Below are 27,118 nucleotides of genomic sequence, written 5' to 3' on the forward strand. Positions count from 1 at the left end.
TAAAAAAACGACTTTTGTTGTCTTTTATAAATAACTTTTACTAATTAAGCTAATTAAGATATGCAACAGCCTTTCGAAAAATGCTGACAAAGATTTAAGGAGGTTAGATTGATTGATCGTGGACATGAGGAGAGAGAGGAGACTTCATCGACCACTGTTCATCCAGGAACTTGAAGTGGAGAGGCTGAGTGTCAGAAGAGCAAACCGCCGTCCACACCAAAAAGTCAAGGTTTTCTTCTTTAAGTCTTTTTTCAGGCAAAAAAAAGATTTAACTTGGGAACAATTTGACAGTATGAGAGGAATGTAGCCCACTGTGCAGCGCCATGGAAGCCATACAACAAAGGAGAGGCCCTCCATCTTAAAAAGAGGTCCTCTTTTATAGGTTGTTGGCTCCACCCCTTCACCAAACCAACCCAATTACCAATCAAACTCAAACACATTCTTAAACAAAAATATGTCTCCCAAAAAACAACAATTTCCAAAGGAACATATAAAACAAAAAGGAAACATTTTGAATCCCAAACAGGCGTGTCAATGGAAACCAAAACAACAGGTGGGTCCACTGGACTTCCTGCATTCAGGAAGTGCTCCTAAGGAACCAGGAAGTACACAGAAACACTGGGAACAACAAGTGACAAAAACAAAGTGAGTTCCAATAGTTAACAGCTAAACAGTGTGTGCAGACACTGATGGCGTCCAAATCAAATCCACTTTGTTGAACCCTGACACAGACACACACCCTTTGCTCTGACACAGTGAAAGCTTAAAAGATGCATTCCGATTGAAAACTGTCTTTTTTATTATTTTTAACCTGCTTTTTTGGACTTTTTCTCACCATGGATGACATTTCTAAAAAATTAAGCTAAAAATTGCATTTCTGACTATTTTTCTTTATTCAAATTATTGTGAATCAGGAGCAGACGTTTGTAAAAGCTTGTAGTTTTTACGTACAAACTTGGAAGGACACAACCTCCCTGCTCCGCTCTATTCTGATGCATTTACTTAAAGACAAATAGATGCATAAATGTCTTGGTTTTCCTTGTCTGAGCTGGCATGAGGCTCAAAACTCTATGACTGGATAGGTCTGATGTTACTTGCCATTTTTTGTTGCACCTGTAATGTTAGGTTGTGAGGGGCCTGCAAGCCAGTAGGAGATGAATGATGGGAATTGAAGGTGGGCTTACACCATCCCCACAATTCAGAGGCGAATTCTGAATGAACTACTGTTGCTCTGCAGAAAACACAGGTACTTGATTTTTGCTAACACAAAAAGGCATAATCATAATTAAAAGACCACTGGGAATGCTTTTACAATAGATGAAAAGATGGTCAGAGTGGGATTTAAGTAGCTCGGGGTCCACATAGGTGAAGACTTTCAACACCACTCAAGAAAACACAACAACTGTTTTTCTGAGGAGGCAAGGAGGTTGGGAATTCCACCAAGGGTCCTCAGCATCTTCTGAAGTTGCACGGGTGAGAGCATCCTGATCAACTGCATTACTCTGTGGTACAGCAGCGCGACTGTAATGGACCCTGAATGTCTGCAGTGTGGTGAAGACAGCTGGGTCACCATGACTTCACTGCCCTCTTGCCAGGCCATTTATCACGGCAGAGTCCACAAAAGTGCTGCCTCCATTCTGCAGGACTCCACCCACCCTCAACATGAACTGTTCACAATTTTCCTCTCAGGTCAGAGGTATAGGAGTCTGAAAAATGGCTCCTCCAGACTCCAAAAAAATGCCTTTTTTCCTTCAGCAAGATGACTGCTGAACAATGAATTCCCCCTGGTTTGACTGCAAACTGTTTTGGACACTTGCACTTTGCTTAGGACTTCCCACTTTAACAACTCATTTTATTAAGAAACAACTGCTGGTTTTATAATTACAATATAAATAACATTTATATTTCAATACTGTACAGTTAGCATTTTTTTTGCTCATATATTTTTCTTTTTTTTTACATTTTAATGATGTTTTTCCCCCCCTTTTTTTCACTGTGGGCATCAAACGCTTGAACTTTAATCTTTTTTAGTTCTATGACCTGTTTAAAACAGATTTGCTGATTTTGATTTGTCTTTACATAATACTAGAGTACAGCATGCAACAATATAACAAAAACGTTGTTTTCTTTCTATTAAAAGAAAACTGTAAAGTGCACTGCAATCATCTTTTGGTTAAACATTTTTGAAACAAAGTGAACTGGGCAAAGAAATAAGAGTGGAAAAGAACAATGAAAATGTCTCTCCTTCATCAGCTCATGAGCTGTTGCATGGACACTAGCTGACCCCGTCACAGCCACTGTTGTGCACATGGGGATGTGGGAGGAATCTGATGCTCCACTAAAAGTGTTTAACGGATAGTTTCATACATCTGTTGAGATGGGTTTTTAGAACTTGAAATATTGTAGTGGAGGAAAAAAAATGGAAAATTCTTATATCTGGGTGAATTTCTCAAAGATTGTCAACAATAAATCAATCATGGCAAGAGTTTGATGAAATTATGATGAATGAAAATTTAGATTTTTTAGTGTAAAAATCATTGTTTTAATATGCCTGAAATGTTTTTTAACTGTATATTTTTTAAGAATTTGATGCAATAGCTTTTCCTTTTACCAAATCAAAAAGTCCCAATGAAGCTACAGCAACCTTTCACCACATTCGTGGATTGCAAGCTCCCTGAGTGATACACTTTTCTCTGTGATTAGGAAAAGTCAGAATACATATTAATATCTTCTCAGCCTCCATCTCATCTGGAGAACAGAAGGATGCATCAGCCATGGAACAACGGTCACTAGTTACATCAGACTCCACCAACTGGCGTTTCTCTAAACAGCAGATGACAGATGTGAATCCTCTGCTTGACTGCTTTTTTATCCTTCAGAGTAAGCTGATGCCCCTCATACATTACTAACCAGCCATTCATTCTCCAGGGGGTATCTCCATTTCTACCTCTTTCAGTTCCACTCTTCCCACAACATGGCTGGTTTCATCTTTGTCCTCTTCTTTAGCACTAAGATAGAACATGAACTGATTTCAATTAGAGTTCAATCTTTCTAACACGTAGCTCAGGTTGTCATCGTTTATGGTCTAATTGATAGAAATGTAAACAGTTTCCAGGCTTCTTTTCAATTAAGTCTTAATTTAAAAAAAAAAATTGGACAAACTAAAGATGGAATGAGTTTGGTTTCCAGGTTGTTAGGAGCTTGATTAAATCAGGAGCCTTCTCTCTCCTTTCTATGGAATTAATCAGTTCTTGGTGAAGACTTTACGACAAATAAAGGCTAAGTCAGGAGAACAAGCCATGGGGTTAACGTTACGCTTGTCTGGCATAAAGACGCCCCTCAAAAATCCCATAATGCAGTGATCCCCAAACCCGGACCCTGGACCGGTACGGTCTCATGGAATTGCTTAATCTAGAATTTTTATTCTTGTATTTTATGACATTTTATCATATACAGATCTGTTTAATCTAGAATTTTACTTGTATACTTTTTATGATATTTTAATACATATTTATTTTATTAGACTGTTTACGAGTGTTTTCTCACCCTTGGCTGGGGTGTTTGGGTTTTATACTGACACCCCTGCCAATAGTAGGACAGGGCAGACGGCGCCTTCTGGTTTCTCTGGTTTATCTTTATTTATTTATTTTCCACTAGTGTTTGTCTTTGTGTATTTTATTGTGTGGGGCTAATTTAATGTATCTTATTGTATTTTATTGCATTTGATTTTGTTTTTATGTACAGCACCTTGAGCTGTCTTTGCTGTCATGAAAGGTGCTATATAAATAAAATTAATTTGAATTTGAATTTAAATAGTACATTTGTAGTTTTTATTTATCATCCGATTCTGAAGGAAGTTTAATTTTGGAAAAACGACTGGATTCTCCCCACTTAATCCGACTCATTCTTGAGGCATGTTAAGTCGCTCAATCACACGTTGAAAAAATACATACGTAACTTTGGCTCCAACTGCTAATTTACAACCCGCAAGCAAGCCAGGATAGAGGAAAAAAAAGATAAAATAAAAAGATGTATAGAAATTTTGTCTTCCCAGGAAAGAGCAATTGAGGAAACAGATGAGCCTTTCAGCCTTTCAAAGCTGCGTTCAACAAAACCTGGAGTCCAAAAACTCCAAAAATGGATATATTGTGACACTTACTCCCACATACCATTAAAACAAACAAACATAAATAAATAATCGATACATTGTAAAACTTCCAAAACCCTATTTGAATTTTTTTTAATTTTCCGTTAAAAACAATAAAATAGAAAGTAAATAAGTAAAAAGGTAAAGGACTACAGAAATAAACAACTGACAAACACATAAATAAATACATAATAAGTTATCCAACAAACAAATAAATAAAATGCAGCATCCGGCCGTCTGATGTTGTAATAAAGTTGCCCGAACGATAGATTCACTTCTAGAGACTGTTTTTTTCTTATGTCCTCATACATCACACCTTAGAAGTCGGATGAGACTGAAGTTGGTGTCCGATTTTTTTTTGGTTTTAGCTCCGTAGCTTTGTTTTTAGTTTCCCTTAACTGGGTCAAGGAAAAATCTTTATCTCATTAAATTGGTTCCTACACAAAATCTAGTGAACATATAAAGTTTAACCCAGCTGCTGATATTTTACAGAGGATGAAGATAAACTTTACCCTCAAAAGTTAAGGGAATGTTAAAAAAAAAATGATATGTTTAGACCGGTCAGTGAAAAGATGATCTGGAATTAAACTGGTCCGTAGCCTGAGAAACTTTGGGGACCACAGTTAAAGTGCAGTTAGAACTTTCTCTTTTGTCTCTTTGCCATATCCATTGGAGGCTTCTTCTCATACATTTTTGTTAAAGAAAATGATAACAGAAGAAGTGTCTTTGGCCTTTAGGAGGTGCATGAATCAATGTAATGACAGCTTTGTGATGAAACTCTAGGAAGAGTGTTGGGGTAAGCATACAAGCTCATGAAGAATGACTTTAATTTGAAAGAATACCACAGGCTGTGAACTCAGTTTCACATTGTTTGCATTTAGCAAATATCCTCTGCATTTAAACATGGGGTGTTTTAACACTGCTGTACTCGCTGATCCAAGTCTGACCATCTGCAGGCAGCATAGGCAGCGGAGTGACCATGCTGCAGCCAAACACCACACTGTCTAAGCAGGCTTTAGCTCACTGACGGAGAGCCCTGTTGTTTCGGTTTTCACAGTCAGCTTAGCAACTGTCTCCATGACACACATCTAAACACACAATGTGCACGCACACCACTTTGTGAGGTTTACACCATCCAGCTCGTCTCCATTCGCACGCTCACAGATGCTAACGTTACCATAAAATATTCATGCTGGGGCTCTGACTCAGCGGGTCACCTGGACAATGCTGACTGTGTGCCAGTCTGTGAGTGCACACAAAGCCAAGGTCCACTGGATACATTCATAAGTCAGTTAACAGCAGGGAGATGAGGAGAGAATGAAGTCTTTAAGGTTAAGCTACAGAGCATGTTTAGGTGTCAAACTCTAAATTCTGATATTGTTGCATTTGGAATAATGTGAATACACAGGAAAAAAATTGTTTTTTTGTTTTTTGAGGACTGTTTTAAATTAGAACTCTTTTTTTTATCCTTAATGCAGTAGCTCCATTCAGAGTCCATCCTACTACAGACGTATTTGGACCTGGCAGAAGGAGAGCACTTCCATCCTCTGTGTTAGGATTTACACTCTGTCCCATAGACAGATCTTAAGTAAGAATTTGGAGGCGGGATTTAGAGAACTTATAAAGGTGGTAGGCCCCGCCGTGATGAGAGTCTGACAGTTTGCATTTCAAATTTGAATTTTGACGCATAAAGCTTGATGCAGTGGAAATGAAAATGCTTTCCACGGGGGGCAATCCCATGACAATTGCAATTTTGTTGTTTTTATTTTATTTTATTTATTAAAATTGTCATATTGAGTTGTTAATATTGATACTGAATTCTTTTTTTCATTCATCTTCTTCCGTTTATTCCCTTTCGGGGTCACAGGGCTGCTGGAGCCTATCCCGGCCACTTGTGGCCGAAGGTAGGGGAAACCCTGGACAGGTCACCAGTCTGTCGCAGGGTAGAGTGTCCACAATCACACACCAACACACACACTCTCACACATAGGGACAATTCATATTGACCAATTAACCTATGAAGCATGCTCTTGGACGGTGGGAGGAAGCCGTACTCTCTGAAGAAACCCCACGCATGCCTGGGGAGAACATGCTAACTCCACACAGAAAGGTCCCCCGTTGATGTTCTGGTTCACATCCCCCAGCCAGGACTTGAACCAGGGGCCTTCTTGCTATGAGCCAAGAGTGCTAACCACTGCGCCACCGTGCAGCAATACTGAATTCTAAATGGCAAAATATATATTCGTATTCCAAGCGTGGATTGTGTATCGAAATGTCAATTGAAAAATGTATTTTACTTTGAATTATGACTCAAAAATCTTCCAGACATGAAATCTAAAATAGCTACACAAAAACAGATTAACACTGACAGAACTTCATTTGATTAGGATTGTAATATATCATCAAAATGTCTCACGATAATTCTGTTTTGTCCTTTGTGTTGCTCTGGTCTCTGTCCTGTGACAGCTGGCTTGAGTTTGTAATCCCCTCAGCTGTTTCTGCTTTGATTCAAGCCATCTTTGTATTCAAAGCTTCTTAATTTTTGTCTACTTGCCTTCTGCTTTGCTTCTGCCGCTGATTCCTCTGAAGACGTGCCCTCCACCCACGGTAAAATCTGTGAGAAACTGCACACGCTTCCCTGATCTCTTCAAAACTACCACCATGGCCTCTTGTAGCTGCGGTAATAGCTCCGTTTCTGACATGAGCTTTCAGATTGGCTCCGTATGATTTACAACCCCTTTTTCAGATGGGTAGGGAATGAATTCTGTTTAAAAAAAGATAATCTACACGGCAATTCAAATAGATATCCCACAATGCTATGTGTTTTGTTGCATTTGACAGATTAAGAGGAATACATGTTTGCCCTTCTGTCAACTTTAATGCTGCAGTGACTCTAAAATTTACCCCAAAACATATAAAAACAACTTTGGTAAACTTTTCTGGAATGTCAATTTTTCTGACCTCAACTCAAGAACATTTACAATCTATGGTCAAATAACATTGATTTTGAGTTTAGCCATGAAAGAAACAAAACAAATCAATGAGTTTAGAACAAAAGAAAACTTTTTTGACCGTTTTTTTCTCTTAAATTGCCTCTATAGAGAAGGATGATAAGTCATAAAACTAATTAAATATTTAAATCCCACTGGGGAAAAAAAGTGACTTTTATATTTAAAAAATAAAAGAGTTTGCCTCTAAAAATCAAAAATCTTCTCTCATTGGAAAGTCAAGCTTGCTCAATATTATGTGAGATGTGAACAATGCAGCAAATTAACAATAGTGATTAATAAGAAGAATAGCAGAGGGAATGATTTCGTCCAGAAATTTGTTTCACTTAAACATCTTTTCCGTTTTTTATTTTAATCAGTTCTTTTTAATCAAGCCATATTGTGAAAAATGTGTGTTCTTTTTAGCAAGTTGTGCTCGACTGCATTCTACTTCTTACCATCTGTTAGGTGTTTGGTTGGCTTAGCTTGCCTGAAGTGCAGATTGTGAAAGGCAGACCTCAAACCTGATGAGGTAACATCAAATAGATAGAAACACAGACGGGAGTCATAGTCTGTCATGTTTTCCCCAAAGGGTGATCTTTTCTTTAAAGATCCACCTATAAAAATAGTCTTTTATAGTGTTTTAAAAATGAGCCATTTTTTGAATGACATATATTAGGAAAATTAAACTCAAATGTCTAAAGTTTAAAAAAAGGGCTTATGTGTGTTGTTGAAAATATGATGGCTGGGCCACAAGTTCCCCGCTCCGAGCCTTCATAAACTGGGAGGGGAAGGGGGGCGGGGTTGCTCTGCATGATACCACCTGCAACTCAGAGGCAAAGTTAGCAAATAAATTCTAAGTTAAGCCCAAACCAGGTGATATATTAAAAAGGCCTATACCATACAGAATCAACTTTTAAAGATTTGAAGTTTATTATAATGTTTATTCCTCATGAAAAACAACCCCAAACCGGTATTTTGATCCATTCATGCATTTTTAAGCATTCCTTTAGAAACCTGCGCTCCGAGCACCAGCTCCTCCCAATTTACCAAAACGAGTGGCTTCTCACATGAAAGGTGAGGAACAGCCCCCTCCAGGAAGAGTCTATATTGTCAGCACCGCCCCCAGACTAACACACACTTTCTCCGCGGAGCTAGCAGTGATAAGCCAAATGCTTAAGGCTATGTTTGTCATGCAGCCACCACGTACGTTTTGCGCGTTTTCCACATACGAAATTTCAGTCTTTCGTAATACATGCGTGATTCATAGATGTTACTTGAGTTTGTCATTCGTCGATATATGCAGATCCCCGTCAGTGGTAAATCTTTGGCGTGATGTTTTCGAGATGCATACGCAAATTTGTGGTTTTCCACGACCGCTCCAAGTATGTCTAATGGACTTTTCACGCATGTACCACCGATGTCTAATTTTAAATTGCATATTCGGGGCACATATGTTAAGATGACAAAGCTGACACACGAATCACATAATGAATGGCATATAAACAGCACAATAATCACGCAGCGTTCATGTTCTACATTGATTTGCATGTTCTTTGCGTGGTTAATTCATACTTCTTCCTTTGTTTTAACGTGGTTCATTTGTCATACATCTGTGAACATTTCATGTAAAGACCACAACGTTTCTCACTTTTTCCATGAACATTTCAATTTTCATCCGTGCAATATGCACAAAATGTACGCAGTGGCTGTGTGACACAGCCTTTTCAATTTAAATGCACAACATGCACATTCATCTTTGCAAAAGTTTGTTTCTGTGGACACAGACATGCTGCCTTGACCGGCTCTAGGTTGACATCATGAAACGCGCGGCGCCCACAAGTCAGTTCCACAAAGATTGAGTCGTCATATTTCCTGTTTTCTAAAAGATTTTTTCTTTAGTGTGCCAAAGCTATATTGTAATATATATGCATAAAATTTACTCTGAAAGGCGCATAATTTAGGCCCTTTAACATAATATTTTATTAGGTTGAAAAACTTTTCTCAAAACTTTTCTCAAAACATCTCAAATCCTACAAATGCACAAAGAGGATGATCTTTTTAGACCAACCTGATCATATGCTTGTAGCTTCACACCAATAAGTGTGATTGCCTAATAATTTATGTAATCCTGTGTGCATTAAGCCTTTATGATCCGTCTTAAATCATTCTGAAAACCTCTTTGAAGGTAATTGGTTCTATTAAAATGTATTTTATTCAAACTAACTAGCTTTTGCTGCTTTCTGGGCCATTGCTTACAATTCCCTGGCTGTGTGCTTCTCAAGTGTAGCATTAAAAAGTTCAGATAAGAGAAATTTAAGACAAGTTGATAAAAGATAATACGAGACGCAGCCTGGAGAAGGAGAGAGTTTTCCTCCAAAAAGTTATCCTGTCGTGTCCTTTTTAAGCTTCCATCAGCAGGTGCACGGCACACCTCCCTTAGGTCCAATTCCTCTCTGTCTACCATGCTCTACCCAGCAAGCCAGCCATCCATCCATCAACCATTTATCTCTCTATCCATCTTTTCCTCTGCTCCATTCATCCATAGAGGATGAAGGGCGGACGAATGAGGCAAAGTTTGTAGGAGAAGACCATTTTTAGAAGAGTGGACGAGAAACTGGAAAAGAAATCTGTATTAGATGACAGACCAGAAGGACCAAGGAGAAAAGAGAATGTTATGATAAACGGGGGAAAAAGAACAGTTAGATGAGGGAAGATGAATAAAAGTTCAGTACAGAGGAAGAGAGGCAGTGTGACCTTGTGTGAAATTGATATCTCAGGAGAAAATGTATTGCAGAACCGTTCACGGATACAGAGATACACAATCCCTCAAGTTACGATCTCCACTTTGTCACCATTCTGGATTATCAGTTATCCCGACTTTCCCGCGTCTTTGTTTTACGTCTCCGTCTCGGCAGGTTTGTTCCCCACCAGAGCACGGCTGAACACAGCTGACAGCTGTAGTTGTTGTAATCAGACAGCACTTGTTTTGCAGACACATGGTTGGAAATGCAAAAGCGCCTCTGAAAACACCCGAACGGTTCCACACTCGCTGCCCAAAGAGGGGGATGAGAATCCTTGTGGATGGCAATGATTAAGAGGGAAAGGCGGATATGGGTTGGATGGTGACTGAGAAAAATCGTATTGAGTTTTTTTTGTAGAGGATGGTATTGACACCAAGGTGTGATGGATAAAGGAATATAGGACAAACAGACACTCGCTTTCATCCATTTAGAGGTTAATTTAATGAGAACAGATTTTCTGATTTCGATGATCTTTTGATCTATTTTTGCAACATTCAAAATTGTCTTTTAGACCAAATCAAAAAACGTGTGTCATCTTCTAGGACATAGTTTCTGTAGACTGGAATTTGTTTATTAGAAATGTATCTCTTATCTGTGGGTTGGTGCAGAGCAACCCACCTCTCTTCCTTCAAGTAGTGTTTAAGGACCGGAACCATTTGAAAAGCAGCAGTTCGGCGTCCCACTCCGATTATCTTTTGGTCTATTTTAAAAGCATTCCCAGTGGTCCTTTGATTAAGATTCTGCTGTTTTTAGGCAAAATCAAAAAAGAACTATATCGTTTTCTAGGACACAGTTTCAGCAGAGCGGCAGTAGTTCATCAGAAATACCGGTACCCAGAAACACAATTATAAGCTTAATTTTCTTTATATTTGTCCTCCATTATGAGAAAAATGATGCAAAAACATGTTAAAAACACAATTTTCACTGGCGTGTGTCTTTTAGAGCAGATATGTCATTATATAAAGTTCAATTGTATTCAAAATGTTAACACTTAACATTTGTTCAAGATTACTTATTATTGCAGCGAGTGAGGATTATCTGGGAGCATTACAGAATAATGTAGCATTAAATGTCCTATTTCTGGAGTGGCTTTCGTTTTCCCATAAACTGAGTGCACACTTCACAAGAACACTCTTCAAATAAAGGCTTATGTCCTTCAAGCCAAATGCATTTAAATGATGCGTTATGTCAAGCAAGAGATCCTAGGTAAAAGAATAAAGTTCTAATAAGTGTAAGAGCTTCTGGACAATGTTACTAATGGGAATGATGGCTGTCATCGCTGCAGTTCCGCTTGGTCTGGTTTAAAAACCAGAGTCTTCCAGAGCTGGTTCTGCTGTCACAGACTGTCTGCATCATGTCACCTCCAGAGGCAGCCGGTGACAGCCATCTCTTACATGTTGGCTCTCTGCCATCAGAGAAATCTGCCTGGTGCCACAGTTCAACCTCAAGCAGAATCCTTTTTCATGAGGTGATTTCCACTGATTTCTCTCGGATGCTGTGACAGGGGAGCTGTAGTAAGACGGCAAATGGGTGAGTAAGGAGCAGACATCTATGCTGTCTGACCTTGGCAGCACAGTCAGCTTTAAAGTTACAGTACAAAGCAGGTTTTCTTTTTCACATGAACGGACTTCTTTGTCATTTGAAACCAGCTATTTTTTCCCAGATGTTATTTCATTTTGATTACAACAAAAACATCCCAGAATCTAGCTGGAAATTTGCTTTTGGTGAAAGGGAAAATGGAGGCAACATTTAATACTGGCAGTTTGTGAACTGGAAACATTTAGGAAACTTTTAGCGCTGAAATTTTGTTCACCCATATTTCCTTTTTTATTCATAATTTCATTTATCTCCATATTCGTGGCTTTCTCAATTTCCAAATCCCCGAGAAATCCATATTGTCAATTAAGCCTTCACTTTGAGAAAATAGCTCGCCGTTATTTTCAGCCAATGACAACCATATTTTTCCCTTTAAAGTCATGAATGGTTGTCCCTCTCTGAATTTCTAGATGGTGACCCTCCTCCTCTTTGGAATAGGCTCACCTCTAACCACCATTAACATCTAGGCTCTTGGGATTATACATCTACGGTGTGACTTCATCCCAATCATGCAAGGCGTCACCGACCCAGAGCTCAACAAGAAAAGATTATAAAATTGTTTCATGCACTTTTTTTTGACACAAAAATATACCTTCCTATATCATTCCTTTTTGTAATGCTTATTCCTTTATCTGCTCTATTCACCAAATTTCCAAAATCTTGCATTTCATAAAGACACTCAGTCAGCTGTGCATAATAAATTCTGATTCCCTTGTTTCTTGTTCTGAACTAATCCCAGGCAGAAAGTTGCATTTATATTCAATTACAAAGGTAAGCTACAAATTGCAAGGCAAGATGATTATATCAATGAGCAGAAACAAAACATGATGATCTCAATCAGAGGCAACAACAAACAGTAGCAAACTGCTTCGCAGCATTCAAACTTTCAGGGCTCATTTTCCTCATTGTGTGGTTTCCCATCCTGTGACTGAGGCTCATTAAACTATAAAGTTACTCCTCTCACCTGGGACAACTAGAAAATGTAAATAAAGACTTTTTAGGGGCAGAGGCAATTAAACCTCATCTATGTTGTGTGGGAGTCTAAACGGCTTAAATCCGCTGCTTCCCCTGAGACCTGAGCTCATTAAAACACACAGGAGAATAAAAACTGCTTTAAAAGACATAAAAATAGATATAAAAATAAAGAAACTGATACTTTTTACATGTGAGGAATGACAAAAACTCTTTGTTTCTGGTTTATCAATAGTTTTATGGGTTTCCTAATACAAAAAGAACATTTTTCAGAATACAGTCCAAAACAAAATGATCTATCAAACTCACATGTCCACTCTTTGAAAAAAGTGCCTAGTTCTCTTGTAGCTTTGCAAGAAAAGAAAAACAGCCACGTGGTCACCTTTGGCTGCGGCTGCCTTTATCTAAATGCCAAACAGATAAATCTCAAAGACCACACGTTAAATGGAATATTATTATTTAATGAATGGAGCAGAATGTCAATAGAGTATTGTGCTATAATCACCTATCACTGATAACTTGATGTTGTTTTCATTTAACTTCTATTTGTCCTTAGTACAATAAAACATAAACAGCAAATAACTTTTTTTTTGTTTTTTTCATTTCTAGTTGTCTCGACACCCAAGACTTCATACGCCCCCTACCCCATGTATATAAAACAAATAACAATAAAGTGTAGTTTGGGCTGATTAACCATTTGCCTACATTGGCTAATAGAGCAGCCGACTCTAATCTATCATAAATGATATTTAAAATGCATGTCATAATGGCTTCTTAAAGTGCCATTATACAATGAGAAAATGAAGCCGTTCCTTTAAAGTGAATCCCATTCTCTCATTACAGACATTTAGCCTGTAATGTGCTCCAGTGAGGCTGTGCCAGCACTTGGCTAAGCTGGCAGAACTCTGATTCGCCACAACACAAGACTGATTGTCTACAGCTATAACATTAGTAGGCATGCAAAGCTAGAATTGGGGATAGTTTGGTGCTACAAAGTTAGGGAACTTCTAGACGTTCATTCATTATGCACTGCCATCAGGGAGGTGTCTGATCAGTCCCAGAGTCATTGTGCAGCGTGACAACAGGCCCAAACAACCAGCTGGAGTCGTAAAGATCTCTCTGCAGACACGACAAAGAGTCCTACAGCAGATGGCGAGGGCCCCTACCGAGGCTTCATGTCAAATACATCAAGCCGGTCTGGGGTTACATGAAAAAGTCGAGGCAACTAAGAGATCCTTGGATAATTCCTAAAACTTTTTTTTTTTTTAATGCAACTCGAATTCATGATGTGACTCTGGAGAATTTGAATAGACTACATTAAGCCATGTACAAAAACAAAAGAGCATTTTTGGTGAAACCTTTGAAGCACTTTAAATTTAAAAATGATAAACAATTTCAAATTTAGAAAAAAAAGCTTTTTTTCTATTGATGTTTTATTTATGATAAAAACAACTATTTATATTGATCTTGTTTGTTTGTTTACACTGACTATGAAATTGGGCAAGTTGAATTTGCAATAATAAATTAACCTAAAGGAAACATAGCAATTAAAAGAAAACTCGCATTTATCGAAAAAAGGTTTTGCACTTGGAAGAGGTGGCCTTTTGAGGGGGATCGAAATGAACATATTTGGCAAAACTGAGATAGAAACAATTTTTTTAAATAAATGAGTCACATGATCAACAACCGTATGGCTATGCTCTCCTTGGTAGGTACTGGCTGCCTTAGGCACTGCACAAAGGGCGCCACGATAGGCCCACAGCATCACACAGATCATCAAAAGCTGAGCGTGTCATGCGGAATTATTGGATCCACAGCTCCACCATGATTTGCCAAAATGGCTTCATCCATAGTCGCTCCCACGTGTAAGGAGCTCGCCGCTTCATGACCTGATTAGGACGCCGACGCCGATTTATTGCGACGAAAATCGCAATAAATCGTGAACCTTAAATGTGTTAAAACAATCTTATGACAGCTTGAGGAATCAAACAAATCCCTTTATGCATTTGACCATTCGGATGGACGCCTACTATGTTAGATGTTCGTCTCCTATGTCGACGAGGGTCATTTGGAGTATAATTTTTAAACTGTTGCAGTGAAATGGGAATGATGTTTTTGGTTATTTTGCTATTTGTTTATATACCGCAAATTATATCGTTATCGCAATATTAATCTCTAATATCGTGAGTTTTCCTCATATTGTGCAGCCCTAGTTTGTGTTTATTCACATAGTTATCATTTAATGGAAACAGTGTAATTGGGAAATTGTGTTTTTCTTTTCAACATTTCTTGAATTTCACTAAAATTTTGTGCACGTGTTGTGGAAACACAGCCAGTGAGAAATCCACCTGAATTGCTATTTAAGTGTTGAAGGTTTCCAACGTTGCCATCTTACTATCACAAATACATTTTAAATCAGAATTAGAAATCCTTTTAAGTAGTTTTTAATAAACAGATCCCGTAGATAAAGAATGCATTCTTTGTGCAACTTAAAAAAAAGAAGTCAAAAGACAAATAGCTGAAAGTGGATTTTAAAATGAGAAAAGATTGGCTAAAAAACCAAGAGGGAAAAGAAAGAAATGCTCCTTTTACCTTCAGCTTCCTGGCCGACACAGGTTGACAGCAGCAGGAGATAAAGAACTCCTACTCCTGTTAGATTCATCCATCTGACCTGGCCCCATGACTGTGGCCCCATTAAGCGCACTTTTACCATCTTCACCACCATGCTTCACCAAGCACCCAGCTGTGAAAAGAGAAGAGGAGCCAGGAACACACAAAATGCAGGTTAGTCGGATTCATTAACCTCCATTCTTCTTCCACGTGTAACTAAAGAGGCACAAAAACATCTATGGGTCCTAATCTTCTGGGCATGAAATAAAAAAAAGTGTGTTTGGGATTCACCTGGTTTTTTTGGACCTTTGTCTTAATTTTTAAAAAGAAACAAAAGCATTTAAGGTCAGTTCAAGAAACACACACACATGGTACACCCACGCACCCGCATCTAAAAAACAGCTGAGCGCGTTTGATGTTACTCATGTGTGCTCTTCCCAACAGGAGTAAACTTGAAATGAAAGAATGTTTTCCGTATTGACACTTACCTCCATTACATCCCTATGGTGAAATGCCTTCCCAATCTAATGCTTGATATTTAATATTCATTTTTAGGTTTTGTCTCAGTAGAGCCACTCTACAATCCAAAGGCTTTGATCAATCATCGTGCTCATGCATCAAAGGAAAGTTATTGTTTCCCAAAGATTGGCAGCGAAACGGAAAACCTGTGGATGATGATAAGAAACGAAACATTTGATGCAACAAATACTACCCAAACTGTCAACTCGTATCTGAAGATGGAAAAATTGTCATATTAAAAATGCAATAAGGTAAAAATCAAATGTTAAGCTGACACAAGCTTACTTTTTAGGATTAGATTAGGTCTAATTTAGAAGGAGAGGATGCGGCTGGGAAAACAGAGGCTTTCTTTGAAGATGAGCAAACATTTATGTTCTCCATGAGTGCATGTGCACTATAAAGGGGTTAGTGTTAGTCTCCATAAAGTTGTCTTTGCTTGTTGTCAGCTCAAAGGATTTGTTGTTTGCTCACTTTTACAAAGATCATAAAGTAAAGGGAGCTCACATGAAACACAAAAGCACCGTCTGGCACTTAGCCTAAGTACCTAGATCTTTTTAAGTAGTTGGGCATTTCTTTTTTTCCTTTTTATTTCTAAGTCAAATTTTGTGGTGAAATACAACTTTCCTTTATATATATATATATATATATAAATATTTATAATATATAAGAAAAAAATCTGTTGAAATGCTCTCACCGTGCTTCCAATGTCTCAGTGATTTGGAATGTGGGAGAGATCCACAGCAGTACTCGCTGCGTGTTACAACGACTAAAGAAAATAAAAGTTTCCCACTTGAGTTCAAAATTAACAACAAAAAGGTTGTCAAGTAGTCTTCGTCCAGGGGTGTGCAACCTTTTAATGCGGAAAAAGCCATTTGGACCAGTTTCTTACTGACCAACACCCAGCGAGAGCCACAGAGTCCCACTTTAAGGTTCTTAAAAATTCCTTTCATGTATGATTTTGTGTCCATTCACTTCTGAAATTTAGCTTTTAAATATTTCCAATAATTGAATTATAACAGTGGTATACTATCTACATGTAACAATTTAAACTTTTGTAGCGTATATGTGTTCCTTTCAAAATAAAATACATCCTGTATTTTCCTCCTGCTGCAGCAGATTTACTTGCAGTTAAAATTATATGGCAATTCCATTTTTCAATACGCTTGTGCAGCACAAAATAGGAATGTGTGTTTTAAACGTATTCTAATAATACACCACTCTGAGAGTAGATGAAAGCTTTTACCATCAGTGTGCTTGTTAAAGATCTAAACATAGATGACAAAACTTAAGTAATCCACCTATTTTGTATTCTGATTGTTAGCATTTTTCTTCAAAGATCTTTAAAGCCACAAAGAAGGGATAAAAGAGCAGCATGTGTCTCTGGAGCCTCAGGTTGCAGACCCATGTCTGAGCCTTTAAATTGAGGGTTCTGAAAACTTAAGAGCAAAGGTGCTCAATTGGCAACACTGGCATTGCATGAAACCTTTTAAAATAGTAGCGGGAAAGTTTCCTTTCAAAAGGTAATTGTTGGTTTGATACAGGTCAAGATTGAGAAGCTAAAGAAGGTGATTTACGCAATTTATGCCTATAACAAGTATACTTAGTTTATGCTAAAAGTGAGGCATTATACTTGAAGATTACGTTTTAAATAGTACACACCGAATATAAACGTAAAATGTTCTAATTTAGTCTAAAGAATTATCCAGTAACTATACTTCTTACACTACACGTATATGGTCCATGCAGTAGACTGCTGTACTTACTGTACACAATCCTCTGGTGTACTTAAAGACTCACTCCAATGAAAATTCTGTTTTTCTTAAAGTCTTTCTCAAGTTTTATTATACAACATATTGAAGAATTTTTTTTTCCGAAATTATTCCACAATGAAAATTTTCAAGAAAAAAGTATTGATATCTATATTGGCGATACTGGCCCTGTTATTAGTTGATATTGGATCGATACTCAATTTACGGTATCGAACGCCCCTACTAACGCTTGCTCCTCTCAACTTAAAAAAATGTGCATCTCATGGTCTCATGTCAAAAAAAATGTAGGAATTGGGAAAGATTTGATTTCCCTTAAAAAGAAAGCACAAATATTTTCTTGTACATGCAACACTTGCCATGTGTCTTAACAGAGATTGCACTCAACAGGACCTATCTACTGAGGACATTAACCGCTTCCCTTCTCACAGATTTCACCCCCTGTTAATTAAAGCTAATTTATGAAGCCTTCATGGTAGAGATAACTATCCAAGAGACAAATGAGTACAGCCACACCCTTTGAATGGAGATGAAATTGGCTGACAATCACAACGTATTTGTGATTTTCAGCCATTTCCCGTAGGTGAAATTCAGCAGTCATGGGGGCTTAAGCCCCAAGCTTTATTTAAAGCCAACACTGACTCACAAAGCCAGCATCAGCCAGAACTGGCATTAGCCATGCCATTTTATCCATCCATTATAATTTGCTGGACAGCGTGCCAAAATATGCCTTCAGGGAAAACCTATAACATCTCTGACATCCTCAAAGCTCATCTTCAGGCAGAGGAGCAGATGGTGTTGTTCTTGTCCGGTGGCAGCTATTTAGATGAATCACCCCCCGACTAAATGCCCATGCATTCCTGCAATTCAGGGAGATTACCTACAGGGGTCGCCACGGTTGATTGCCTGCCAAGATTTTACCCTTTCATTACACCATCTGCCCATGTGCCCTCCTTAACTCAGCAGTAACCTTTTTTTTTAACCATTGTTTTTTTCTGACAGAATTAAGGGGAGCATTTTTACTCGAGTCTGTCGAGGGTTTCGGTCAACGGATCGTTACGTGAATTCTGTTTTTGGCTGTTCAAAATTTTGGGTTGCTTGAGAATTACGATCTTAATGCATATTTTATGTAGTTTATGCGCAAATATGATGTAAATCTTGTGCAATGGTGCATGATTTTTGTAGGATCAATATACACATTTTTGTCCGTCTACAGCCGTTCCACGTATGTCTAACAGACTTTTCACGCATTTACCAGCAATGTATAACTTTTCTAACGCGTATATGACGCACGTATCACATTAAAATTATGAAATTGATGCTAAAATCACTAATAATTTGCAAATGAACAGCACAACAATCATGTACGGTTTGCATTCTACGTTGATTTTGAATTTTCAACTTTCATCCGTGCAATATGCACAAAATGTACGAAGTGGCTGTGTGACACGGTCTCTGTCAGCCTGTAACTCCTTTTTCCTGCTCCCTGTCAACTGTTCACACCTGGTTTTATTTAATTACCACCCCTTTCTATTAACCTACCCTTTAGTTACTCGTTTTTCAATTGCTTTCAGCCAGACCATCATGTCATGCCTCAGTGTGCCCGTCTCTTACCATCTTTCCAAAGTTTCATTTTGTTTTTCCACAGTCAAGGTTTAGTATCAGGATTTTCCTGCTGGTGAACAATTCCGTTTTGCTCCTGTCTGTTTAGGTAATTGGGCATAATGCTGGCTCTTGCTGTCTCCCGCTGGCAGCCACCGGCCTCATGGCCAGACCCCATTAGGGGATATCTTTCGCAGCATTTAGAAGACAGATAAAGAGTCCTAATAAGGTGTTCAAACCTATACTACTTCATTTGTAAGCTGCTGGCCACGACAGCAAACTCCTTCCTGTTTACTCCAATCACTTTCTCCTCCCTGCCAACTTTCTGTTTCATTATATTTAGGCCATTTTCTTCGCTGTCATCTTCCTCATTTCATCACCTCCTCTATTCCTTCTATCTCCTCTCTTAGTGCCTCAAGCTTAGCCACCAAGCACTCCTGTCTACCCCTAATTTCTTTGCTAACTTCTCTCTTCTAGACTTTCCTCCACTCTTGTCATTCACGATTTTTTTTTAAATGCAAAGATGGGTTTATCTCCTTGTTGCCAGTCTTCCTGACAGTTTCGAGTTAGATTTGATATCTAAGAGTCAGAGTCTGACTCTGCTCGTTGCTGAATATGTGTAAAATTCTGCCTCTTGGCTCTATCTTTGCTTTCTTCTTCTTGATGTACAAACTACAGTCAGTCATCTGATGATACCTGCACTCAGTTGGAATCTCCACGTCTTTTCAACTGCATCTTCATTTAAATCGTGGTCTGCCTTCTCTGTTTGATCACCCCATTTCCTGGAAATATGTGTTCATCACCACAGGTATGCCTATCCTTTGTACAAAATCCAATAACACATGTCCTTCTACTTTTCACTGCTTGATAACAAACCATAATTTGAATATTTGGAATCCAGCTACTGGCAAAAATGGTTGCCAAACACTTTTTCTTGTGCAATCCTCCCATTTCTTTAGACTGTGAGAAACTGCTAGGAGCAAGTTGGCTCATGACTCCAGTGTACTCACTATTTCTATCAGGGGCGGAGCTACCCATGGGTTAATGTTAGTGTCATCATTGACAAAGACTAAGAAATCACCAATAGAAGCTTCTTTAAGCCTTGCAAAAATAACAAAAGCATTATTTTTAAATGAAATCTTGACCCCCTCAAGTTATTTGCTTCAACAATAAAACAATTTCAAATACATATTTCTGATCATTTTATTTGTAATGGCCATCCCCTCTGCTGTTTTCATTTCCCACCCTTCCAAAATTGTCTCTGTGTCTCCACAGTGATCTTCTAGCATTTTTGTCAAACCAGAAATAAAGACAAGCGTTCCTTTTCTATTCTTGAAAATTCCAGTTTAGGGGACCTGCCCAAGTCTAGTCAGTCAAAGACAGAGTACACCTGAACGGTTCGCATGTCTACCACGGGGCCACACACTGACACTCACACCTGAGGAACAGTTTAGATTCACCAAGCATGTTAATGAACCGTGGGAGAAAGCCAGCGTGCCCGGAGAAAACCCACACATGCATGGGTAGAACATGCAAACTCCATACAGAAAGTACCCAGCTTGGAGTTGAACCAGGGTCTTCTTGCAAAAGGATTTACCATTACAATGATTCTCTGCTGCTTTGTAACAGCTAATATCTTGGTTTGTCAAATATGGAAAATCCTGCAGCTGGTTAGAAAAATAATCAAAATGAAATCACAATTTCTAAAATTGCTGTTAAAATTTTATGAACAGTAGGAGTGGAAGTCTTGGTTTGGGTAACAAACTGCAAACTGTTTGCACGTCTGTGTCAGCTGCTCTGTCATCAACAGAACATGCTGTTCCCGCCACTGGCTAAGCACAGAGGAAAGAGCTGAGTGAATAAACCTCCACAGTAATGCTGGGAAATCTCTTGTGGGGGGAAATAAGGAAAAGACCAACCAATAAGTGGCCCACACCGTTTGGGACATCGATCAGAGAAAAAGTCACTTGAGCTGTGTGATAAGCATCTATTGACTTCTTCAAGTTAGCACCAAGAGGCCAGACTGACAGAACAATCTGCTGTTGGGCTTAAAAGCACTGTTTAGGTTGTATTTCTCTAAAGCAATCATAGTCATTTTGAAAGACAAAGCAAAATAATACAATGTTAGAACGAAAAGATGGAAAAGCATGTCAATAAAAACCTCTTATTGCCAAATCTCTTAAGCAAAGTCTGTGTTTATGGCTAAACCATGTCTCATTGAATAAATTCCTGAATTTTTCAATTTCAGCCTGCAGGCTTTTGATATCAATGCTGATGTTTCTCTGAACTCTGCAAAATTATACAAACAGAATAAGTAATCGCAAAATATGTAACACAGAGGCATGCTATTTTTTTAGAAACGTGCACTGTAAAAAATTCCAGGTTCTCATGAGAATTACACTGCTGCCACAAAAAAAGAAGGAATGATCAAATTTTGAAAACTGATCATTTATTGTTAGGTTCTTATTAATTTTGCAAGTAAGAATGCAATGAATCCATGCAATTTTTTGTACACATATAAAACAAATGCAATACTTATGCAATGTTCACAACAGCGCGAAAAATGCGTGTTCAAGCGACCATATTCAAGAAAAAGTGTATGTGCATTTTTAAGTCCGTTTTTAAGGTCTATGTACAAAACGTGCTGCCATTGAACACCCATTGACAGTTGAACCAGTTGAACTTTGACCAATCAGGACCTCAGATGTGCAGCGCCCTTTTCAAAACATCGAGGTACCAATCGTTGATTGATCATGAAGGATAAATTGATAAAAGCAGTTTGTATCCAGCCGGAATTACATGACACAAAGTTTTTCATATATACGAATGGAACTGTGAAAGAAAAAGCCTGAAGCAAGATTCGGACTGCTTTGATGCTAATATCGGGTAGCGACAGTTAAGTATGAACACCATCTGATAAAAGTGCCTTCAAGAATGCAACATCACATGCCCAGTGTGTATGTTGCATTAGACAAATTAACTGATGGAACCGAAAACTGATTTTTTGAAAACATAAACCCACTTTTACCACTCGATGTTTTTTTCTTAATATATTATACTTGTGCAGCATGTATGCAATATATCTTCTTAAAAATCCTTTTTTAAGCATCACAACTTGATTGTGACTATACCAATGACGCAGCATCCGAAGAACCAAAAAATGACCTCTTTCAGTAATTATCAGCTTTGTTTATGTATCAATAGCTTGTTGTCATGTCTAGAACCAATCAGAATCGGTTAAAAATCACAACGACAAGACAGCTTGTGGTCAGGCATAACTGCCTCATGTTAAAGTCTCTTGTGAGGCTAATGGAGCATTGTTCAAGACAATCGCATGGCTTCGCTGTAAGTGTCAGGAAGCAGAATAAAGTGTCTTAAGGCTGAAGACGTTTCTCTTCTGCTGCAACTTCAAAATGTTTCACCCCTCCAGAGAGGAGCAAAGATGCACCGACAGACGGGGAGAAACACACTCACAACAAAGGAGAAGGAGGAGAAGAGAGGGAACATGGAAATGCAGCAGAAACTCTCAGGAGATCAGAGAACAGGAGGGGAGGTGGTGGAAGGTAAAAAAAAAAAAAATGACAACAGGAGATTATGTCGGAAATAGGAAGTCAAGTTAAACATTTAGAAATTCTTGGCAGACATAAAATATACAGAACAAGGCAGACTTTGTTGCTTGGACCGGTTTTCGTTCACATCAACAGCCTCACTGATGTGGAGTGATCAAAGTGCATGCAGGGAAATGAGGACTGGAAAGCTAATGTAAAGCTAGTCTTGAAAAGACAAGATAACAAAGCCAGAAGAAATATTAGGAAAAACAGAATAAAAATGACTAAAAAACAGAGGCAAACAGAAGACAAGAAAAGATCATGATTACTGTATTTTCAACACTGTTTCTGGATGTAACAACTTAATAAGTCTCATAAGAAAACTTGTCTTTAACCGAAAACATTTCCCCATTTTCCGCCTGAGTTATACAGCTAAATCAATAAATAATGTTGGAGGGTGACGACTGTCACCATTGATGATCTTTCCAGATACACGAGTGGCCATATCTTCACACATTACGGTTAAAATGAAGGGCTTTTTCACAGTTGCGGGAGGCCAGTGAGGTGTTGGTGGCGTGTCTGCATCAACTGAAACAGCTGCAAGACCAGTAACGCACAATAAGTTCTTCAATTATGTTGGCCAATTGGGTTTACACCAACATTTAGCTGTTGTGGTTTTCTACTGATCTCAGAATGAGGAATTGTGTCATGCAAAACAAAAGTTATTTTCTCAAGATGACAACGTAAATTATCTCAAGAAAGTAAGCTGAAAAATAATATCAGACATTGCTATTTTGTTTTTATTTTACACTTTTAAGAACTACAAAAGCCAAGAACTCCAAACAGGTTTGGTTCTAACTTGTGTCCGTGTCATTGACATGATCCGTTTTGTTTATGTGATCTTCACGATATCGCCAGTCTGTTTTGTTCTTCTTACCTACTTTATCTACAAATGTTACAGAACAAAACTTTGGGGAAGTATTAGATTTTGATTTGACGACAATATTGGGCTTCAAAACAGCAAAGTTCATGTATGACCTGGATGGTCACGGTCTGCATTGTTGTATGTTTTTCTAGATTTTTTAAAATAAATTCCTCTTTTTGTCATTTTTGAAGATTTTTTTTTTTTGTTAGCAGTTGTTCAACATTTTTTGTTTTTCAAGCTAATTATTTTTAGCTAAAGCGAGACAATAAGGACACGTCTACAACTTGCATTACATAAACACTCTAGTTCAGTCTGAGACAAAGAGTAAGGATCTTATAGATTTCTGTGGCATTTATTTAAACAAAAAGAGAACTTTGGTTATTGAGAAATTGATCCGGTGTGTCTGGGATGTGCTGGTGTACTTTGTTGACGGTCCCTGCCTGCCTCTGCAGCTTCACATGAATAAACATCAAGGCTGTTAGAAGTTCTTTATTTTGTAGTTCTTATAAATACTAGAACGAAAAATGTGGGGAAAAATTGAATAAAAAATACCTTTTTTTAATACATGAAAAAAGTAGAACGAAGATCAAACTTTTTTTTATTTTTTTATTGAATGCAACAAGCTTTGCCCTCCGTCTTCCATAGATAGCTTAGACAGCTTAAGCCTTAGTCAAAACTGCCCTTACAAGTAGATGCTGGCTGGACAAACCTGTACGGGACATAGAGCAAAAATGTTCAAGCAAATTCTTCTACGTGCATGCTGTGGAAAGAAGGTTGTAGCGAATACTCTAAGCATGCAACAGTAAATAAGGGGGAAGTAGATGAGATGCAGACGTGCTGTACAAAATGTTTATTTTTTCCACCCTCCTTAACCTGCACACTGTGCAAGGGGCCTGTTAGTACTGTCGAAGGTATAAGTACACAATCGTTGCACGCAGCCTGGCTGTTGAAAATGAGGAATTTAATAATCAGAGCATTGTTTCTGTGGGCATCCTATAGGCTCTTATGTACCTGCACACCTCATGCGTGCAGCATTCACAGAGTCAGTAAGAAGCCAGCATGCACACCTCACTAACAAGTGTCCAATTGCGCTATAAGGGCAATGTACAACAGCACAACCCATGCATCTTAAGTGCTTGCAAGTTCCATTATCCTTACCAACACTTCACGATGTACTTTCCATGCACGACAATGGTACGTTCTAAGGGCCAGAAGGGAACTGCTAAACACACCTGCACTCCCCTTAACATGCAGACGCTACGCTCTACGGCCCCTCACGGGACTGGAAAACCCAAAACCTCCAGCACCGATATGGGTGCGAAGCTTTAGGTCATATTAACCCTTGTATTACCCTTGTATTAACCCTTACATTGACATGGTATCCCTACCATGACAAAGGTGTATAAAGGTGGAAAGATTTCATGTAATCCATGGACACCAGTGAGGTTCACAAAACATTGAAGAAAAAAGGTTCAGCGCACTGTCTAGTGGGTCTAGATGACCCAACTCCCAATGGTAAAGTGCCTAGGATAGCACAAGGGTTACACCCCATACAACATACCCTCTAAAAAGATATTTACATTTTGGTTATCAAAAAACTAAACATATTGTGTCTTTGAAGACTAACAAACTGCAATCCTATATTGCTGAATCAGCTGAGTAACAGCAGACATGTTAGTGGTGATTGTGCAAGCTGCTTACACAACATTAAATAAACACAAGACATTTTGAAGTAAAATAATTTAGAAAGACTGTGAATCAAACTCATCATACTATATCTCTGACCCAGTGGGACAGAAACATTATTGTACAGGATATAAAGATTTAAATCTACAAAATTATGACATAGTCTGGCTTGTTAGCAGAAACAGCTGACACAATTCAAGTTTCTGTATGAATCGGTTAATGTGAGTAAAGCGGAAATCATGTTTTTATTTCTCAAATACACCCTCTTTTGCATTTTAAATGGGTGTTTGAGATCTTCACTATTAGGACGTTTCTGACAAATCGTTTCCACTTTTACACAAAGTTGCGTTGAACAGGCTGTCCAATAAGCTAATGACTGGGCACTTTGCACATCATGTTCTGCCAGTCTCACTGAGTGTCACAGAAACACCAGAGGGAGTCAGGAAACGGTTCCAAAAAAATCTCACTTCCTCAAACTGCACCAAAGCCCTAAACTTTCTTTTTGTTCTCAGTCTTTGCTTGAAGTGCTTTCTTTCTCATTTTACATTTCAAAGTGTGCACAAAAACAGCAAAAGTCCTACTTAATAAACCTAAAATGATCCCCAGCATGTACAAAACATGCAGGATGGACATATTTCACAGAAGTGTCACGAAATAAATTGTAGGATTTGTTCACATCTGATTCTGCGGGCTTTTACTTTCTAAATGAAATCAGTCTGACATATTGCTGAGCTGGCGGAAGGTACCATAACGTAATGTTTGGACAACAGAAATATTTGTATTGATTTTTTTTTCCAGGAGCAAAAATTGAAGCAGCAATTCTGGACAAATTGAGTGCAGACAAGAAATGAGAACTTGAAGCAAGATGATGAAAGAAACAGAGGTCATTTAGGTGCAACATATTATTGGGTTTTGCAAGAATTTTTAGTCAAAACGTATCCGTAGCAAGAAAACGGTTCATACTTAGGGTGCATACGTATATTTTGTTTTAAAAAGTTAACTTACAAATCAATCGGTACACTGCATCTATACTTTTCTAAGGTTTTTCGACAATGATGTTTTAGCCATTTTTGAAAGTATATTTCATTGCACAAGTAAAGCTTTGGCAGAATTTTAATGAGGAAGATCTACCTCACTTCTAGGTAAGTGGGGATCTCCGGTCACTCACTCACACTCCACTCATTAATTAAGCCTTCACTCTAAACCAATAGCTAATTGTTTCTCAGCCAATCACAATTATATTTCTGCTTTTAACTTCAAGGACGTTTATTTCTCTACATTCTAGACCAGGAATTCAGGCCTTGGGGGGCCGCACTCCTGCATGTTTTCCAACATACCCTGCTCTGGCATGTTCCAATTGGCTGGACACACCAGAAACGGGTAATAAGTCATGAGTAGGGCTTGGATTTCTGGAAATCATTAAGACACACCGACCCCCGAGGCCTGAAGTTGACCATCTCTGTTGTAGACGGTTCTGCTGGTCCTCTTCTACCTCTAACTGCCATCAGCGTCTAGGCTCTGGGGTTTATCTATCCATGGTCCAATCTTATCCCATCAGGATAAAGACATCATCTACCCAGAGCCTAACGGCCAAAAGACTATGCACTACTTCATAAATGTTTTTGTATCATAAAGAAATCTTAATTATTTGCATTCCTAAGATCTCTCCTTATTGAAATGGAGGTAAAGAGTAATTTTAATCAATAGTCAAATACCTTGCTTCAAGCGCAATCTGCAGTAAAACCTACATTATAAAAATAGTTCGTATTTATTTATTTATTTATTTTTTAAATAATTCTTTAAAAAGCAGAAATCTACAAAAAAATTCCACATGTCCAAAATGTTACCCAAAATGTCAGTTAATGTGATTAATTGGTCTTTTTTCCTGCACTCTCATTTAGCCTCTCTTTCCAATTTTAGATTTTAAAGTCTACCAGAAAATGTTTATAGCATTTA

The 27,118-nt window shown here is 38.3% G+C and overlaps 1 protein-coding gene across 3 annotated transcripts in view; it reads right to left on the minus strand.

The window, feature by feature from the left end:
• LOC101164350 (protocadherin-15) overlaps positions 1-27,118 on the minus strand; it is a 231,738-nt gene that overhangs the window by 186,856 nt on the left and 17,764 nt on the right. For all 3 annotated transcript variants that reach the window (XM_020711888.2, XM_011487983.3, XM_020711887.2), the window contains exon 2: positions 15,099-15,249. In XM_020711888.2, coding sequence (XP_020567547.1) covers positions 15,099-15,231 — 133 coding nt within the window. In that variant the 5' untranslated portion in view covers positions 15,232-15,249. The remainder of the gene's footprint in view (positions 1-15,098; positions 15,250-27,118) is intronic.

The sequence above is a fragment of the Oryzias latipes genome, chromosome 19, assembly GCF_002234675.1.
Source record: "Oryzias latipes chromosome 19, ASM223467v1".
In the NCBI taxonomy this organism is placed as follows: Eukaryota; Metazoa; Chordata; class Actinopteri; order Beloniformes; family Adrianichthyidae; genus Oryzias; species Oryzias latipes.